General features: G+C 46.3%; 1 protein-coding gene across 5 annotated transcripts in view; it reads right to left on the minus strand.

Annotated features, from left to right (window-relative positions):
* The window catches only part of ASTN2 (astrotactin 2), an 882,793-nt gene that overhangs the window by 555,188 nt on the left and 306,713 nt on the right, over positions 1 to 20,892 (minus strand). For all 5 annotated transcript variants that reach the window (XM_040482114.1, XM_040482112.1, XM_040482113.1 and 2 more), the window contains one exon: positions 16,731 to 16,838. In XM_040482114.1, coding sequence (XP_040338048.1) covers positions 16,731 to 16,838 — 108 coding nt within the window. The remainder of the gene's footprint in view (positions 1 to 16,730; positions 16,839 to 20,892) is intronic.

The raw sequence follows: 20,892 nt of genomic DNA on the forward strand, positions 1-20,892 counted from the left end.
GGCTGGCTCTCTTTTTCTGTCACAGTCTCCCTTGCTTTCAGGTCCAGGTACCACAGAGAGGATGGGGATCTATACCGCCATTTACATAGGAATCTCTGGGCTGCACCTGCTTCCAGAGTGGCTGTATGACCAGTCAGGGAACCTCATTTCTAGTTCCCCATCTACTGGAGTTGCTGTGTGATCTGAGGCAAAAACTGCAGCAGACAAGCCTGCAGACCTTGGAGTAAGACAGGAGCTTCAATCTCTAACCTCTAATCCTCCCTACAACTGTGACATGGGCAAGCTGCTTTCCCTCTTTGTGCCTCAGTTTCCCCATTTATAAAACCAGGATAAGACCTTGTAGTGTAAGGATTAAATGAGATAATGGGGGTGCCTGTGGCTCAGTTGGTTAAGCATCCGACTTCAGCTCAGGCCACGATCTCATGGTTTGTGGGTTCGAGCCCCACGTCGGGCTCTGCGCTGACAGGTCAGAGCCTGGAGCCTGCTTCGGATTCTGTGTCTCCCCCTCTCTCTGCCACTCCCCCACTCATGCTCTGTCTCTGTCTTTCAAAAATAAATAAATGCTAAAAAAATTTTTAAAAACTGAGATAATGCAGGCAAAGTGCTTGACCTGTAATGGATGCTCAATAAATAACAGCTATTTTACAAACAAACCAATAAATAACAAGTATTTTAAAATTTCTTTTCCTCCCTCTGGGCCTCAGTTTCCCCATATGTAAAATGCAAAGTTGTGCCGCATGACGTATACGGGCTTTTTCTTTTTTTCTAGCACTGATTTCCTCTGTGCATTTTTAGCTGGATCTAAGAAGACCTGTGTGTGAGGAGAAACAATATTCCCATATCTAAATTTGAGGGGCCAGGGGTCCCTTAGAAAAAGGTTGCAAATTTACTTTTTGCTGGTGTCCAGAAGACAGGGCAGGGGCTAAACCGGCATAGAAACCTTGACCAATGCACATTTCACACCCACATAAGCGAGACAATTCTAAGAGCCAGAGTTATTGGCTGCCTCAGCAGTGAGTGAGCTCCCCATCTCTGGAGGAATGCAAGAAAAAGATGGGCAATAGTCTGGGGTGAATGTTCTAAAAGAAATTTAAACTTTGAATGGGGGGGGCAGGCTTTTTCCTTTAAGGTCTTCACTAGCACTGAAAATATCACAGCCTAATGCTTAAGGGTGATATTAAGTTACTGTGTAGTTTCTCACTTAATTCTTGCCACCCAGCAAGATAGGCAAGTGTATTCACACTCCTACTTTATAGATTGGAGACCCAAGATGCAAAATAGTTCAGCTGCTTGCTCAAGGTTGCACCCAGATTGAAGGAGACAGAGCGAGAATAGGAGAAGCTCTGGTGAATCAAACTCTTAAACTCCTTTCTTCATGTTACACAGCCGGCCTCCCATCTCTGATTCTACACCTGATGGCAGAGCCCCAGCCTAGTTCATATTGATTGCAGCTGTCCCTTCCTTCCTCCCCAGCCCCTGTCTCTGTCCCCCGCCTGCTCCTCCACATGTATTTACGCTGGGCTGCCTGGTAACAAACGGCTCGTTACCATGCGGAAGGCGACAGCCGGGCGATTAGTGAAATTTGTTACCCGTGCGTCTCTGAACAAAATTAAATTAAAAGTGCTGCTTCGCTGTCAAGATAAGGGCCAAGCTGCTGAGATAATTTTTCACTCTCAAACACTCAATTACCCAGTGAGGTTGGATCAGATACAATCAAAGGGGGAAAAAAAGAAAAAAAAAAAAGAAAGAGAAAAAAATAGAGAGAGAGGCAGGACCTCCAAGAACAGATGTAAGAGTTGTTATCACTCACTCTGGCCAGGGATGTTAAAGAGGCTGTTGCCATGGTGATGGGGTTGGACCACATGAGACAGGTAGGTGGGTGTGGCCTGCGACTACATCCTGCAATAAAGGAGATGCTCTCCATCCCCATTGTCCTTGCCTTAGGCCAGATGGTATCATTTTTCACTTGAACTATTCCAACAGTCTCCTACCTGATCTCCCTCACCCTTCTTACCTCCCCCATCCGGTTAGAGTGACCTTTCTACCACACAAATCTGAAAACATCACTCCTTTGTTGAAATCCTGTGATGGCTTCTCATTGTCATCCCGATGAAGTCCAAGTCACATAGCCAGTGTCACCTCTAGCTCTCTCTCTCTCCTCAAACTTGATATTTCAACGAAATGGACCAGGCATATCCCTCCCTCTCCATGTCCTCCCTCCCCCATCCTTCCCTCCTTCCTTCCTTTCTTCCTTCCTTCCTCCCTCCCTCCCTCCCTCTCTTCCTCCCTTCCTCCCTTCCTTCCTTCCTTCCTTCCTTCCTTCCTTCCTTCTTTCCTTCCTTCTTTTTCAACAGGGATTCTTTTGTGGGCCTATAGTATGCCAGGCATTCTGCTCAATCTCACTCAATTCCCAGTTCCCTCTGTCGGGGATAATCTTCTACGTTCTTTCAATCAAGAATACCATCTTGTTCCTCAAAACTCAGCCTGGGAATTTCCCATGCCTGCGTGTCTATCAGGATTCCACTAAGCTGATCAGGTGCTCTTCCCCTATGCCAGCATGGAACTCACTACCGTCTCCTCCTCCATCACAGTGCTTTCCACACTCCAGTGTCATGGTCTACTGGACTATCTCCACCTACCGAGACTGAGACCCGCAAGGGCGAAGTCCGTGCTTCACTTATCTGTGTACTTCCTGAGCCCACTGAGCGGGCTTCCAGGAAGAATCTTGTAAACTGAAATCACCGTGGACTTAAATGGTGAGATGCCTGTTGTAGGTCTCTTCTGGAGATTGGAGAAGCCGCTTTCCTCCTTGTTTTCGGTTCTTTACCATCCTTCCTTTATGTGTCAGTTTAGCTCCTCTGGAGAGCCATCCTTGACATATGGACCCTATATCTCAAGACTACCACTCCAAACCTCCTCAGTCATTAGCACATAGCTTACACTACATCATCTTTCTTTTGTTAAAAGAACAAAAACAAGAAAAAATTACTTTGCAATTAGAATCACAGGTTGCAGAGCCAAGGACACCATAGAAGTATAATCTATTTTGCTAAAGAGAGACTGAAGCCACAGATTTTGATTGATCTAGTAATCCTCATTATTTCTTACTACCTCTGCAATCTTGAAAATACCTTCAGGGCAAGGATCACCAGTCTTACCCATCTTTGATGTAGTTCCCTAAGCTCTCAATGAGGGCTACACCTGGAGAGCTTCCATAAAATATTGGAGATGCCCAGGCATCTATTAAATCAAACTTTGGGGTGAAGTCCAAACATAAGTATTTGTTTCTCAAGCTCAAATATGCTTCCTATGTACATAGGGATATGAACCATGCTAAGAAGGAAAAGTAACCTTTACTCAAAACATCATTCAAGGACCGAATACAAGGAGATCATTCTCATGGTCTATGACTCCTTCCACCTGGATCTTTAGTTTTGATTCTTCTTTATCCTCTTTTATTTTTACTCCACTAGGTAAAGATGAAATACTTTCATGCCTCCAGGGGTCCCAAGAGCAGGCACACTATGGTTTAAATGAATAGCAAAAGAGGGGTGGACAACATTTTTCAAGACTTCAAATCAATTTAAACACTTCTGCATTCAGCTGACCTAGCTACTGAGATACATTCTCCTAGTGTATGAAGTGAAGTGGGCAGACCTGAGGCTACCATCTACCCATCATTTACCACCTGCCACGGACTGCGTGGGGTGCTTTCCTTGTACTATTTCTTTTCAACCTCAAACTCATTCTTAGCGGAAGGAACGATGCATATGCCATTACACAGTGAGGAAAGCAGGAGCAAATAGGTTAGAATGACCTTCCCAAGGTCATTCTGCCAAGACTCATAACTGCCTGAGTTTGGCTCCAAAGACCAGAAATTAAACATAGTACACTGGGCTACCTCCAGCAAGTGTACTTACCTCAAACTCCTTGTGGGGACAGACAAGGTATAAATGATAAACAGAAGGATAAACAAATACATACATATATAATGTATGGTGATTCACCCACATGTTTTTTAAATAAATTGTTCTGTTTGTCCTGGAAAGTAATTATCATGGTTTATAAATTCCGCCCTTCTTAAAAAAATCATTCTTCACAATTATCTTGTTGCATAATATTCCATCGAGTTGATACATCATAATTTACTTAGCCATTCCCCTATTGTTGGATACTCAAGCTCATTCTAATTTGTCAATGTTACAGATTATGCTACACTATCTTCAGGTTCACAGCATCATGAAAAATGGGTAGTGTCATGGAAAAAATATGGTCATGATAAAATGTCAAGTAAAAAAACGAAGTGCAAAAGTGTGTGTCGATTATAGTTACAATGATGAGAAAGAATATATATGTAAATGAGGATGGGGAAAAATGAAATAACCTCTTTGTTCTAGAAGGTTCTTGCTAGTTTCTGTTTTTCTAGTTTCCTCTAGTATTATTATTATTAATTTATATTGGTGAAAAAAAGTAAAAGAAATAAGCATGTCATCCACAGTGGGATTAAAACATCTTAGTCCTCAGAGTGAAGAGGTGAACTTAGAGGTCAGTGGTCTTGACTTATTCTGGGGACAGCAACCAGAGAAAGAGCTTCTGAAAGGCTGGAACCATGTCTTATTAACCCATGATTCATAAGAAAGCCATACTGTTCCTGATCTACAGTGGCCGTTAAGTGATAAAAGGATAGAATTTCAGATCTTGAAGAAGCCTCAGATATAATTTATTCAAACACCACGTCCCAGCTGAATAGATGGAAAGCCAAAAAGACTTGCCCAAGGTTCCCCCAAAATTTGAGTGCAAGAGCTAGAGTTAATGCCATGTTTTCTAAAATCTACTTTAATTAGAAGAAGCAGATGGTTAGCAAATTCACTCCATGGAAGCCACGGAAGAAAAGTCCCCCATCAGTCCCAACACAGGATGGGTTTGACACACTGACCTGGGGTACCATAAAGTGCCATGCATGTTGAGTTAGTTACAGATCTCCCTCGGATCCCTAGGTCCTGCAGCCTTTAAGATGTTGTCATGACAAATGTCTCTGACCTGAGGCATCTGCTTCCTTCCCAGGCAGCGTTAAGTGGTTTGACTATACCTGGGACATTGAGAGAAGAACACTTTCAAACCTGGGTCCGTGACTGAGGGACACATTCTGGGCCTCCTTCTGGTCTACACCCTCTCCTAGGATTGTCTCCTCCTGCCATGCCTTCATTTACCACCTGATGGGAATTCTAAATCCAAAATGGCCCCAAGATTCTCACCCCCTGAACACACCGTGCATTCCCCTCCTCTTGAATGTGGGTGAGACCATGAATATGATGGGATAATACTCTGTGATTAAGTGCAGGGATTTTTCAGATGTAATTAAGGTCCCAAATAAGTTGACTACAAGTTGATCATAAAGGAATTTATCCTGGATGGGTCTGACCAAATCAAATGAGCCCTTAAAAGAGGCATTGAAGGAAGAGCGTCTAAGAGATGTCCTCCTGCCTTGAAGAAGCCAACAGTCATGCTGTGAACAACCCCCATAGGGCTACAAGAAAGGTCCTGATGGGGTCCTCTAAGACCTGAGAGGGTCCATGACTGACAGCAGCAGCAAAACAGGCACGTCAGTCACACAGCAACAGGAAATGAATTCTGCCAAGAACCACACCACGTGCGTTTGAAAGGGGGCCCCGAGCCTCAGCGGAGACTGAAGCCCCAGTTGACTCCCTGATTTGAGACCCTGAGCAGAGAACCCAGTTGTGACATGACTGGACTTCTAACCTACAGAACCGCTGTGAGATAATCAACATGTGTTCTTTGGAGCTGCTATGTTTGTGGCAGTTCATTACACAGAAAGAGAAAGTTAATACACAGCCACAGAGTGCTGGGCCTCTCTCTTCTCTCAGTGAGTGCTCTCCTGCACTCAGAGACGGCCGGCATCTCTATCGGGTAGTCCTACAGGCACCTGAGAGGCAGCGGCTCTCACACCAAGCTTACCCCTTCTCTCCTAAAGGTCTGCTGCTCCGCCCTTCCCCAGCACTATGATTCTCTCTCCAGCCCCTAAGCCAGAATCGGATGCTCATCCTCAGCAATCCTCGATGGCTCACCTTCTTGGAGCCAGACAGTCATTGGGCTCTAACTTTGTTTCCACCTGTTCCTGACAGGCAGACCTTCCCAGGTGCTCTCTTTCTGCCTCAACAGCCTCCTAATTGGTCTACCACCTCTAATCGGCCCTCCTAATGGCACTTCCTCCACTGTGGAGAGAGTGATAGGCTTAAAACAGAAATAGGATGATGGCTGTCTCTTCTTCAAAAGCCTTCTTGGGCTCCCCATTTCACATAGGTTCAAGCGCAAGCTCTCTCTGGCTCATGAGGAGATGCGTTCATGGTCAGCCCCCATGCATGCATCCCTCAGGTAGCAGCTTTAATGTCAGTTCTTCAAAGATGCCTATCATCAATTTCCCCATTATTTTAGTTCCCTCTGTCTTTTCTTGTTCAAAGGCACTTCTCCCCATTGGAAATGATATATTAATGTATGTATTTATTTGTGAAATACTTCTCTTCCTTCCCTTTTCACCCTTGCAAGACTGCAAGACTGATGAGAGGAGTCACATCATTGGTCTATTTGTTATGATATACCTGGTCCTTACCATAGACTCTCAGCAGAATTAGGTATTTAGCAAAATATTAGTTGATCAAGGGAATGGATAAAAATGAACGAACTCGGTATTCAATGTCTTTCTTGATCCACTCCCAGCCTTTTTTCTCACTATCTTCATTCATATACCTTATACTCCAGTGACACACAATTCCACTTAGTAATCATAAATCCTGAAAAGTGGGATTATCAGCTTCATTTTTGAGAGGAAGAAACCGAGGCCTGGAAAGTAAATCAATTTGTCGAAGATCACCCAAAGTAAGAGTTGGGGACTAAATAAGGTCACGCGTGCAAGCATCTTGCAATGTGCTTGACACATAGCGGGCGATCTTGACTGGTAGGTTTCACCTCTTTATCTGGGAAAGAATTTTTGCAAGGTAAGAGAATCCTGGCCGTCCCGCAGGATTGCAAAAAAAAAAAAAGGGGATGACAGAGTGTTCATGCTTGGGGCGGGAGGCAGAGAGTCGCAATCTCTCAGTGTAAGGAACAGGGGGGAAAATCCTGCTGAGCCTAGTTGAAAAACAAGAAAGCCAGAGAGACTGATTATTCCTTCTCGCTAGTGTAAGCAACTAAAAACGACATGTTTGCTTTATCGCCTTTGGTCTCCCATTTGATTCCTGACAGGCGTCTCCCTCCCTTCGATGCAGGGCTGGGCTGTCAGGTGCTGAGCTGGTTGGCATCGCAAAGGAGGACGAGAACTGAGAACAGTTTAAACAATATTTCAGGGACCATCTCGGGCTTAGGGAGGAGTTTTTGAAGTTGTCTGCCTCCTTCACTGCATTCAAGGAACCCTCATTTGCCAACATTGCTTGATGTTTCTGCAGGTTGGAGAGAGGTAGTCTGGGTGGAATCTTTAAGAGGAAAAGAAAACCCAACAACAATAGCAACAACAACCAAACCAAAACAAAACAAAAACAACCCAATGTCTACTTCCTCTGAGGTTTGAGGGGAGGGAGAAAAGAGAGACATCAGACAGTGGGATTTTTAGCCCTTAACTATTCTGAATACATAATCTTCTCTTCTCTAATGTCTCAATAAATGGGGCCAAATGCAGGTGTAGATCAAAGCTAGGTTTCTGCATTCGACTGTTCTTTCAGTAAGAGAAATCCAAACTCCCAGTCTCATCTCTCCATGAGGGCAACTGGAATCTCTCCAGATGGTCTGCATAAGCTACTGGAACCATCTAGAGAAAGGTATCTACCTACTGCAAACCACACACAGCTATCTACCAGACCGAGAGTTGTGATAAGAGGGAAGATCTTCCTAGAGGCTAATACTGGGGTGTGGTGACAACAGACTTTGGAACTAACCAAAATGGGGTTCAAGCTTCAGACCCTCAAGGCCATTTTGATTCTGTGACCTTGGAGAGGTCACTCTGTCTGCTGTTAGTTTCATTCTTTTACATATAACGCAAGGACAATAACTGATCACGTAGGAAGTTTAGTGACTAGGCAATAGACTTGGCACCAAAGCAGCATTTAATGAATGGTTTCGATAGACTGCTACTCCTCTTATAACTGTTACTCGAGCTCCTGGCTTGGGAAAGGGGGGATACACTCAATGGGGGCCCAATGGGGGCCCAATGCCAGAAGAGGAACAGGGATGTGCTGGGGGCTAATGTGTCAAGGAACGCATAGTTTTCTCAACTCTGGATGAAAGTTAGAATCTGGAAAGGATTTTATACCAATACCCGTACCCCTGGACCAGGCAATCCCATGTAATGGGCCTGAGGTAAGTATACGTAACTGGTGTTTTAAAAAGCTTTCCAAGTGATTCAGAGGTTTAGTTTGGCCATAAAACTACCCAATTCCAACAGTCCTTACCACACAGCTGAGGACAGCTGTCCTGCTGTTGGCTCTGACCTGACCCAGGTTTCAGGACTCACTCCAGAGCGTCCAAGCTTCTACTTAGGCCCTAAATACCCAGTCTCCCCAGCTGACCCTATCATCTATTTCTGAAAAGAGATCCAGTGCACAGAGCCTTGGACTTTGTGGCTTCCTTTGTCCTATTCTCAGTGCACGGAGTGGTCCTAGGGTAAATTCTGGATTGCTCAGATTATGTCTAGACAATGGTTGTGCACCCCAGCCTGCAGCTAAATTCTTCCTTCTTACTGACAGGTTCTTCTCAGTGGTGTGATGGTAAACGCTTAACAATGAGCTCTCCAAGGAGGAAGGGGAAGCTTCCATTACTGTGTTTGCCAGTTTCCATGGTGTGAATACATCCACTGCAGCTGATGATAAGCTACCAAAGCGACATCACTCAGAGCAGAATTGGGAATGAAAAGCACAGTAGGCTCTTACAAATCAGTCTGGGTTGGTTCCAATGTAGCAGTGGAAGTTCTATCTTATGTTTTCCTACTGGGACCAAATACCAGGATTCCCACTGCTGGTGGTGCCCTGGGAAGGCTGGTCCCTATGGGCACCACTTTTGTCCTCCATATTGAACTACTTCTCAGTTCCTGAGTTGGTTCCAACCACTCTTATTCATGGTCCTAGCTCTTCCCAGGGCAGATGGCCATGGAGGACTTAGAGTTGACGCCAGGAAGTTGTCCTGGATCTGATCAGCAGGCTTTGTGCATCAGCAAGGACATAGGTATCTGCCTCTTGTCTCTAGCACATGCCTTGTTCTAGGTACTGCAGCACATGTCTCACGCGTTACCTCAATCACCTAATGGTCTGGTCAGATTTTAAAACCAAACCACTTAAGTGCAAATCCCAGCTCTCCTTACTCCATGGTAGTCTAGATCTCAGCTTCCTTACCTGTAAAATGAAGATGAAAATAATCCCATCCAACGGTACTCTTCCAAAGCATGTGGGGTGATGCATATAAAGAGCACAGACAGGTGTGCTTCCTGTCTTGTCCTCTTCCTCCCTCCTGGTTGTCTACTTTTCTGTCACGGACACTCAGAATAGTATTACCAACATGAACTTAGAGATCATCCAGTTTTACCTCCTTGGTTGACACAAAGGAACCAGAGGCTCAAAGTCTTGGTCAATTCTCATAAACAAACACCTGGGATTGGAACCTTCCAGTAGTCATGGCACTTTGTTGTGCTTGGTGCTTCCTCCCTCCGTTCTTGTCTCCATCTTTCCCACCCAGCTCACCCAGCACCCTTGCTCCCTGGCTTTCCACCCTGTCCTAACCTGCCCCGGTTTTCCCCATCCCCATGTTGAGGCCCTGGGATCACCAGATAAGCCTACCTCTGCTGGCATGCTCTCACCTGTGGGCCCCCAGGTAACCTTTTGTCATGCTGTCTTCTGTATGAGTTCCTGCTACTGGGGAGGAGCAGACCAGATGGGTCAATGAGGATGGGGGAAATAAGGACTTTGGAGCCCTGCTTCTCTGTCCCCTCCATACCAGGACCACCGTTCCCTCCCTCCACAGCTTGGGTACTGGATCACTCTTTCAAGGTCACTCTAGATACAAAGGCTTAGAAAATGATTAAATACCTATCCACCAATCTTTGGTGTTTACCCTTTTCTGAGTAGAAGGTCCTAGAAGGTGCCCTGCAGGTTAGCTTAAAGCATCCTGCAGGTGTGCCTGTGGAAGAGGCTGACCTCAGGCAAGGCACAAGGACGCAAAGGTAAAACCCATATTGCAACGTCCCCAAGCGGTCAGCCCAAGCAAATTCATGTTCTTACTGAAAAGGTTTAGTCTTTTTTTTTCTAGAAGCAAAACCAATGTGCAGGTCAACACATTGGGAAAAAAAGGCCATGAAACCATGTGTGTCTGAGGCACTCATTTTGCTGTGCTTAACGGGTTACCATTTAATGAACAGTGATCACAAGGCAGGCACACCCAGCTAAGTATGTCCTGTGCATACATGATCTCCTTTAACCCTCACACCAAGCTTAAGGAAGAACAGAAGGACTAATACTAGACTGATCCTCCTTAACCCAGAACAAATTGAGGCTCAGAGAAGGAAAGTGCCTTTCCCTAAGCCACACAGCTAGGAAACAGCAGACCAAGGGCTTGGACCCCTGCCTGCTGCTTCTGAAGCCAAGAATTAGCCTAGAAGGACAACTGTTGACTTAATACTTTGGTCTGGAAATAATTTCAAACCGATGGAAAAGCTGCAAGTATAAGAACATCCATATGCCCTTTGCCCAGATTCCCCTGCTGTTAAAATTTTGTCCTATTTGCTTTGCCAGTTGAAAAGGCAAACACTGTCACCTTGGGGAAAAGGCTTCCCTTCCCTGAGCCTTTGTTTCTGTATACATAAAATGGAACGAGTCCTTTCTTTAGGAGTGAAAAAAATCCTGTGCTCTGAAAGGAAACAGTGGCTAAAGGATGGGGTGGCTTCTGTCTATTTCTCTGGCCCATGTGCCATTATTCCCCAAACCACAGACCCGGGCTCTTCCCAGTGCCTGCCATCGCTCCCATTTGTGCCCCCCTTCCCCAGAGCACCACATAGCCTCTCCCCTCATAACGGGAAGGTACTGATCTGTCAAACTTTCATGCCACCCCATTCCCACTTCCCAGAGTCTCTGCTCCACCCTGGCATCCTCCCCTTCTATTTCAGGATGGTCTCCTACCCTCAATCCCCAAAGGTCTTGATTTCTGCACATATGGCTTGAATTTTCCCTCACCTGTCCTCTTCCCTTAGGAGAGGATTAATCCATGTTTGCATGTGTGTACATGCAGGCAGGGAAAATCAAAAAGAAAAATTCACATATCCATACAGTTTAGCAGAAAGTTGAATTTACAATTCAAGAGTTCTTATCACTCACAGAACATCTCAGTTTAAGAATCACAGGATTAAGGGGCGCCTGGGTGGCTCAGTCAGTTAAGCATCTAACTTCAGCTCAGGTCATGATCTCGCAGTCTGTAGGTTCGAGCCCCGTGTTGGGCTCTGTGCTGACAGCTCAGAGCCTGGAGCCTGCTTTGGATTCCGTGTCTGCCCCTCTCCTGTTTCCCTGTTTGTGCTTGTTCTGTCTCTCAAAAATAAATAAACATTAAAAAATTAATAAAAAAGAATCACAGAATTAAAACTACCAACTAAAACAAAGATATAGGCAAAAGCAGGGGCGGGCAGCCATGCTCTGGTTCTCTCTGCTGGGGAACTAATTGGCAAAGCTTAGAAGAAAGTGCATGAGATTGGGAAGAAGAAAATGTGGGTTTCTGAAACTGGCTGGGCAACCAGCTAATGAGAAGACCAAAGTCCAGAGAGGGAGAGATAGTAGCCCAAGGCCACAGGGCCAACCGCACAGAGCCGGGCTGGGAGGCCCCTGCCGGGTGCTTGCACTGTTGGAACCATCCAGCAGCTGTAGCTGCTTTGTCTGCTGCTCAGCACTGTGCCTGGGGCTGGACAGGCCATCTGCACTTCTCATCTGGCCCTTCAATTATACACTAGCTTATCCTGATCAGCACTGCTTCTCTGTGTGAACTGCACCACCCCCTAGGAGATTATAAGCACCTTGAGGCTTGCAGCCTAGGCCCCATTTCCCACAATGCCCAGCATCATGCTTAGTAAGGTTGTTTGTTTCATAAGTATAAGTTAGACTCGAATGAGCTTCAGAGTTGGTAACATGAGGCATAAATACTGTTGTTTGACAGATAGAAAAACTGAGGCTTCAAGAAGACATGTGCTTGGCAAGGGTCACTAAGTGAGTCAGTGGTAGGGGTACAGACTTCAATACGTATCTCCTAACTCTGGGTCCACTGTCCTTCCGAGTGTCATCTCTGGTTAATAAAGGTGAAATTCTGCCCAGTGGGAACCTATCATATCCAGCTACTTCATTAGTTAATCCTGTGGAGTACAGTCAGAATTGTCATACCCCAAACAAGTGATGGATTGAATGATTATTTATTTGACCATACACAGACCTCTGTGCTTGATAAATAGGCTCCTTTAGGCAGCAAGATCATGCAGGATAGGAGATCAGATTCATTACACAAAGCATTCTGAGATTTCACTCAAGTGTCCTGGACCAGTCCTGCAAGTGAGGGCCACCTATATGATGTGGGGGTTTTAGGGTAGGGGTGAGCAAACTGTGAGCGACAGGTGAAATCTGGACCAGCATCTGATTTTGGACATAAAATTCCTTAGGACACATGTATATTCATTCATTTATGTGTTATCTTTGGAAGCTTTCAAGGTACCGGAGCAGAGTTGAATAGTTTCAAAAGTAACTGCATGGCCTGCAAGATGAAAAGGTTTATGAATTGGCCATTGATATTAAAAAGGTTGCTGACTCTTGATTCAGGAAATCTCACCAGACACACACACATCTTGGTCTCTCAGTCCCTATTCCTCAGGTTCTTTGTCCCTCTTCCTGTCTGCCCACTCACCATATTGATTACTACTGTTCTCTGCTTATGGGTTCCACCTGGTTCTCCCAGACGCCTTTGAATGACAGTCCCAGGGCCCTTACAAAAAACCAGAGCCTCAAGGAAGCCAGGGTGGAATCTCAGACTATCATAAATCTCCTTTCCAGTCGCTCCTAGTGCCAAAAATGAAATTTCAGTTGACTTAATTTTGGGTTCAGGATGTTTCCAAGACAAGGGGAATTTTGGGAGAAAGGAAAAAAATTCAGAGTCCTGGAACCTCCCATCTCTGGACTTGCACTCTTGGAGACAGGTGTCAACAGCTCTATTTTACATGGAAGGCGATGCCGCTCACCCATGGCCACACCAAGGGGATGAGGTAAAGGCAGGATTCACAGCCAGGTGTAGCTGACTCAAGCACCTTCTACATCGACATGCTAGAGACAGACTAGGTAGGAAAACCCCATTAGATGTTCCCTCTCTCCTCCCATCCCATGCCTTCTCTCGACCATTAGCTCTAGGTGTATCCTTCTCTGCTGGGGAACCTCCTGAACTTGTCACATCCCTTCAGATTGCACACACTCCAACCATGCTCAAAGAATCAGGCAGAGTGGGTTTTCAACCTCAGGAGTTAGGCCCTCCTCCCCACTACCTGGCATGTCCTTCCCTGGAGGCCTTGAAGTACAAGAGCTGGGCAGCGCTGAGGCCTCAGTCCTGCTCACCAGGGGCAGACCCTTTTCTTGCACGTGGAAATGGAGTGAGCAAAGACAAGAGAGGCTGACAGAAAAGCAGCATCCGCCCTGGGCACTTATAATAATCCAGACACCGGGCCAAAAATTTCTTTCATTCATTCGTTAGTCGTTCATCCAAATATATTAAGCCTGTGCCGACCCCGGACCCATCCCCGTGTTAGGTGCTGGGGATGGGAAGGTAAGTACAGATGGCAATGTGCCTCTCCTTGGGGTGCTTCCAGCTCCGTGGAGGATACAGACATCACCCAGAGAACACACTGGTAAATAGAATATTAGAGTGGGGATGAAGTCTGCAGGGTAAGCACGCAGGAGCTACCACATAAGGAAACAGCAATCAGGCATAGGATGACACAGCGGAAGGCATACCATTTAAGTCGAGATGTCACAGTGAGTCCAAGGGTGGCGCGGGGGGTGGCTGTTCCAGGAAAGTTCTGGTGGGACAGATGTGGGAGTGCTGGAGAAGAGGCCTGGGTGGCAGGAGGACACAGAGCCCGGGGTAAACGGGCGGCCTACCACTCAACACATTCATCCGAAACGCAGAAGGAAGGACTGAAGGCTTCTTAGCCAGAGAAGCAACATGATACCTACTTACATTTTCAAAATGATCATTCTGGCTGCAGGGTTGAGAAGGGACTGGAAAACACTAAGTGACATGGTTGAGAAGGGATTTTCGCTGTTTTCAAGCAAAGGATGGAGGTGATACCAACTGGGATGAAGGTGATAAAGCGGGGAGAGCTTGCTGCTGGGGGTTGTAGTTATAAAGATGTTCAGGCTCCTATTTAATCCTCACACTTACCCCAAGAGGGCGCTATCACTACCTCATTTCAAACCAAGAATACCAGTGGCGGTTCAGTCGGTTTAGCCTCAGAGTCTTGATTTCAGCTCAGGTCATGATCCCGGGGTCCTGGGAAGGGAGGGAGGAAAGGAGGAATAGAGATACGAAGTGCGGGATAGAGGAAAGGGGGAAGAAAGAAGGAAGGCAGAATCCCCCAGGAAACAGCTGGAGAAGAGAGGGGAGAGAGTGGTGGGGAAAGGGGCAAGAGAGGAAGAGATAATAAGGAGAGAAGAAGAAACAGAGAAAATAGAAGAGAACAAAGGAAAGACGGAGGGATGAGGAGAAGGAAGCCTGGAGACACGAAGGAGGGAAGAAGAGAGGAAAAGGGGAGAACAAGAAAAGAGAAACAGAAATTAAACAAGCAGGCAAGCAAGCCAGCCCAGGACACTGAGAAGGAGGAGGAAGGCACAGTGGGAGCCAGAGGCAGAGGGAGAAGGGCTCGCCATCTGTGGACACTTAGAGGGACAGAGTGGCAGCCGTCTGCTGGCAGGAGAGGCCAGGAAGGAAGGTAGGAGAGGATGCATCCCAGCCGTGTCCTCCCCACGCTGGAAACACAGCCTGGCCTTCCGCAGTACATGGAGGCATTGGGCCAAACTGTTTATCTCCAATCCGGTGGCTCACATTTGCTTTTATTTTTAAAGTTTAACTCCGATTTATAAGGGGCGTGCTCTGTGATGGATGTTTTTCCCGTTAGTTGTAAACGGCAGAGGAGACCCACCGACTTCCCCAGCCCTCGTTCTGGCTGCTGGACTGGGGGAGGGAGAAGACGGGTCAAGAATATCACCCATCACCAACTCCAAAATCCTCAACACAGCAAGATACCAGTGAGCCAAGGCCCGGGAAGGGGTGAGAGGCAGGCCTGCTTATTCCAAGGCTGAGGAACCTTCCAAGCTGATGTGTCAGAAGAGACACTCCCCACACAGGGCCTGTTCAATGAAAGGTGCCAGGGTACGGGACATAAGGAAACCAACAATGAGGACTGAACTCACATTACTAATGTCTACCTTAGCAGGTGCCATGACAAATTTTTTCTGTAACTTAACCAAAATTCATCTCTAGGTCAATGAAGGCCATTTCACAGATGAGAAAACTGAGGTGTAGGGAAGGTAGATACCTGCCTAAGAGCAAAATTTGCCCAGAGAAGCTACGTGACCCATGATCTTTGAATGTCCACCATGCATGCGTGGAATGCACGCAAACTGTTTCACGACGGAGATTCTTTCCCTCTTCCCTACCCTGGGTCCTTCTTCAGCCCACTTTGGTGCAGAGGTGAGAGGGCCACATGCCTTGATTGGTTGCCAGAGGACCCTTGCTTCTTCCTGGGCCTGGTCCAAGCCCCTGGATCGCTCCTTAATCACAAGCATGGGTTACAGGCCTATGCCCCTCTGTTCTCTTCCAAGATTGCAACCTTGAACTTGCTCTTTCCCCATCATTAGAAAACACTCAGGGATGAGGAATTACATTCCCGGGTGAAATACGCTCTATTCTCCCCACAGGAGTATGTGTAACCATCAAAGAACAGTGGACCTCAGTACCAGGTTGTCGCCCTTTCTGGAGTGCCGCTTCTGCATCTGACGTCTCCTTACCTTTAGTGTCACTGAGAGAAATAATGATGCATCAATACGATTTCATCTGTTGAAGACACAGTCCAGATAGTCAAAAGGAGTCCTCTTTATAGGAACCAACTACAGAACTTTCTCTCTGGTCCTGGATGTCAGGTAAAGAGAATTTCCTGAACAAATGGTTCTAGCCCATAGACCCTGCACATTTTATTGCTGAGTATGTTTCCTTCTGGACTTTGATTGCTAAATCTCTACATTAAATTGCCAGCTCCTTCTAAGAACTACACAACACAGGATGGCATAGATCACCTTGCATCGATCTAACCTGGGTTTGAATCATTTTCTTTATTCTTATTTTGCTTTCAATCTGATTCCCTTCGTTATTTCATTTCCTGTGCTGGATTTTTTTTTTTTTTTTTAACAGCACGAACTTAAAAAAAAAAAATTCCTCCCCAAATCCTTTGGGGAATGACGTAGGACAGAGAGCAAATAAAGAAGCTATACAAGGACCATCACTGGTGTAGCCAGGGTTTCGGATGCCAGGCTGCATTAACCAGATCAGGACAAGGTTGAAGAAAAGCTGAGGTTTGTGCCTGAGCACAAAGTCTGCTTCCCAGGCATACGTCCTGCACACGCTAGTTCTGGAACCTTCCGGAACCTTCCCAAGGACTCCCTTACCTTTGCTGCGGCGGCGACTCCGGTACTGCTCTGTGTAGAACGTCAGCTGTGTTTCGTCATCTGCCTCTGAACCTGAAGTCCCCTTGGTTCTCCCAAAGCTGATTCCCCCTGAAAGGAACAACAATCCATTAGTCATAGAGGCCTCCTGGAGCTTGTTAAATCCCTCATCCGACCCAAAGATCAGCAACCCCATCACCAGACTTCTTTCTGTAAAATCCCAAGTGACCCAGAAGCTGGCATGATTTATGGAAGGAGTTTGGGCTCTGCAGCGAGGCAGATCTGGGTTCTAACCATGACGTGGTAGCCACGAGCTGTGTGACCTTGAAGGACACCTCCCCTCTCTGAGCCCTGGGTTGTTTCTTAACCAAACGGGATAGTTACTACTGACCTTGTAGGGTTGCTTTGAAGATTAAAGGACATATAATATATAAAATATCTGGTCTGTGGTGGGTACTAACTGACAGCTATGTTTTTGCTTCATATGATGAGCCTGCCTCTAAAAAAACACTTCGGGTAACTTAATTTCATACACATTTCAAGCAAGTGCTTACTAGATGCCAGGCCAAGAGTGAGACACTGGAGATCCAAAGATAGATACGGCCCAGTCCGTGCCAGCCAGGGGATCGTAAGCTAGTCAACGAGATAAATGGGATCCTAAGGAGCCTTTAACCTAATTCATGGTTATGTTTTTCCACACAATGAGATGCTGAGAACATGGGGGAGAGCAATCCATCCCCACACGGAGGACCTGGGAAGGTTTTATGGAGGAAGGGGGATTTTAAGTCAGGGCTGAAAGGATGAATGGGGCTTCAGTGGCAGAAAATGGAGTTGCAGGTAAAGGGAAGAGCCTGAGCATCCCTGGGGACAGGAAGCGGGGCGGGCGGAGGCCATGCTGATCGGAGTACTGACTGGAAGGATCACTGGAGCCACACGGTGTAAGTCCCTGAGGGCCACACTGAGGACCAGGGGCCTTCCTATGGGCGTCACGGAAGGTTCCAGGGCAAGAGGAGGAGTTCATCAGCTGCACATGCCACGACAGATACCACAGAAGCCTCAGAGTGGGTGCCGCAGAGGGCAAGCAGGTGCAAGGCTCAGTGATCCCTTCGCGAGAGGCGACGAGGGTCTGGGTGAGGCAGGGGACACTGAGGATACAGAGGAAGAGAGGGGAGCAAGGGCTGTTTAGGGACACACTCAGGAACAGGAAGGCCGGTGGGCAAGGCATTCACACACTACGAACAGTGGATTCCAAAAGTGATAAAGAACCAGAGGGATATACACCAAAATACTAGGAGCAGTTAATTGTGCAGGGAGGAATACAGATAATTTTTATTTTCTCTGTGCTACATATATATATATATATATATATATATATATATATATATATGTATATATACACACACACACACACACACACACACACACACACACACATATGTAATCACTAACAAAAAAGCACAGAGTGTGTGAAAAGAGGGATTAAAGTATTAGTAAACTCTGTGCCCAGAGAGGATACAGTCAGGGGAGAGCTGCAGAGAGTGTTGGGGGCACAGGGGTGGGCAGGGGAGCAAAGGGCCTTTGTTTGGGGAAACTGCCTCAGGTACAGAAGCTTCAGACACTAACATCGATAGACTGTCTCTGGAGGAGACTCAAAAACCTAGTAGAAGTGGCTGTCCTGGATGGAGAAGAGGGTGAAGGTTAGGGATAGTGGGAGACCACTTTTCACTACAAATATTTTGTAACTTTTGAGTCAAGTGCCCTACAAACAAACCTATTAACCTGTTTGAATATCTTACGCGAGGAACAGAAAAACATACATCAGAGGGAAACATTGCTCAACTCAAGACAGAGTTTCCTATGTCATTTCCTCTATAGGGCATCTGAAATGGCATTCGGTATATGGAAACCCTGCTTGAGACACTCTATCTACAATATGGTTACTGTGCATGCATTCATCCATTCCAGCAACATGCGGAATGATCTGCTTTGTGCCTAGATGTCTGTATGTTACTGCCTACAATCCTCATCATGAAATTCTCACAAGGAAAGTGTAATTAACAAAATAGATCATGAAAGGCACAAGGACCTGTGTGGGCAAAGTTACTTAGGTGCCAGAGGTCACACAGCTGATGAGTATGAGGATTCAGATTCAAGGCTCGTCTGTCCGGCTCCACATGTGAGCGAGCTTTCTAGATGCAAACTGCTTTCCTGGAAACAACTCAAGAGGGAACCTTAGGGAAGACAGACGGTCCTTAAAGCATCAAGGCGCCAAGTACTGTGGTAGGAGCTTCACATACGCCTTCCTATTCCAAACTCACAGTACTCCTTGGAGGGAGGTATATTGATATCAGCCCATTTTACAGATGAGGCAACCAAGGTTCAGAAGACAAAAGTGATTTGCTAGTAATGAGTGAAGTAGGACTTGGTACCCACGTGTAACCGAGGCCAAGTTCAAATTTACAGCCATTTGTGACACGCCCTTCCCGAATTAATGCTTTGGAAAATGGAAAGATTAATACCTGCCCTCTGCCTCCCCTGAGACAGCATGTTGTAATGGATGGGAAAAGTATAGGCGACAGCAATGTCTGATCTCTGTCCTCAAATGTATCTTTGGCCTTGTCCCTGTCTCTTGGTGTAAACATCACCATTTTCCCAGCAATTAAGGATAGGGCCTGGAGACAGCAGGAGACCCCAGATTGTGCTAGACACAGTCCCTCACTTAAAGGCTCTCCTTTGAAAAGGAGATGGCATGGCCCTGTGGACACTCTGGAAGCAGTGGAAGAGCAGAGGTGTCCAAAAGTCAGTTTTTACATTGCCACTGAAATATTTTCCTGTTACAGCAAAAGGGAAGAGGGAAAAAGGGAGGGAGGGGAAAAAAAGGGAAGGAGGGAAGGAAGGAAGGAAGGAAAGAAAGAAGGAAAGAAAGGAAAGGAAAGGAAGAGGAAAGGGGAAAGGAAAGGAAGGCTTTTGGTCATCTACACATAATTCTTGGCCAACAGGAAAATGAAGACATGGGATAAAATAGTTGCTTTATGTGCAGGAAGCATCTGTCTACTTCCTGCTGTGTCTGGGGCAGCAGAAAAAAAGGGAGGAGTCTGTCCTGTCAGGAATCTACCTCCATATTTCCTTCAATTCTCTACCTTACCCCCTACTTAAAGCCTTACAGCCAAATCCTCCCTCCCTCCCTTCTTCTCTCTCTCTCATTTTCCTTCCTCTCCCAAACAAATGACCTATTATGTTCCTGCCATGGTGACCATGACAGACAGGAGTCGGTTCTTTCTCTATTGGGACAGTCTAGCAGGTGTGAGAGAGAGTCGCCAGACAATTCTAATACAATAATAATAATAATAATAATAATAATAATAAGCTAACTATTACATAGCACTGTCTCTGCCGGGCATTGTTTTAACCCTTTACCTGTACCGATAACTCTAGGAGGTAGGTTGCTACTTTTATTCCCTTTTTAATGGATGAGGAAATGAAGGCACAAGGGAAGTAAGTAATTGGCCCAGGGTCACACAGCTTGTCAGTAGCAGAACCACAATGCAAATCCAGGCAGTGACTGCAAAGTCTATTCCTTTAGTCTCTATGCCAGCATACAATAAAATATGAGCAGATAGCTCATGTAACGTCCACTGCCATACCTGTAAGGAAGGCATTATGAACCTTGTCTTACTGGTGAATGAACCATGTTTCAGAGAGCTGATGGCAGATAGTAAGTGAGGGAGCTGAGACTGAATCAGGTCTGTCTACCGGCAAAGCTGGCCTCATGGCTAAAATAACCTGGGAAACTATGCTCGTGTGTGTGTGCGCGCGCGCGCGTGTGTGTGCGCCTGCGAGAGTGTGCATGTGTGTGTACCCAGAGGCAGAGAAGTGGCAAAGCTTGACGATTTGACCTGAGAAGGCTAGCAGGTGTGTTACCTGCCCCCAACGCCAGGGAGCATTTGCTGCTTCTCGCCACTCCTCTCCAAGGGACCACTGAACTTGTGCTCTTGGTAGGACTCCATTCAGGCTTCGCTAGAGCCTAGTGATGCTCCACCGTTCCACATGCCCAAGCACATGGAGATCACACCCCTGACTACCACGAAGTCTTCTCCAGTCCCTCCCCACTCCCACACCTCTGACCTCACCTCCTTCCTGTAGGTACCAAGCTACCATTCCCAAA

Source organism: Herpailurus yagouaroundi, unplaced genomic scaffold, assembly GCF_014898765.1.
Source record: "Herpailurus yagouaroundi ecotype Mexico unplaced genomic scaffold, PumYag 160, whole genome shotgun sequence".
Lineage (NCBI taxonomy): Eukaryota > Metazoa > Chordata > Mammalia > Carnivora > Felidae > Herpailurus > Herpailurus yagouaroundi.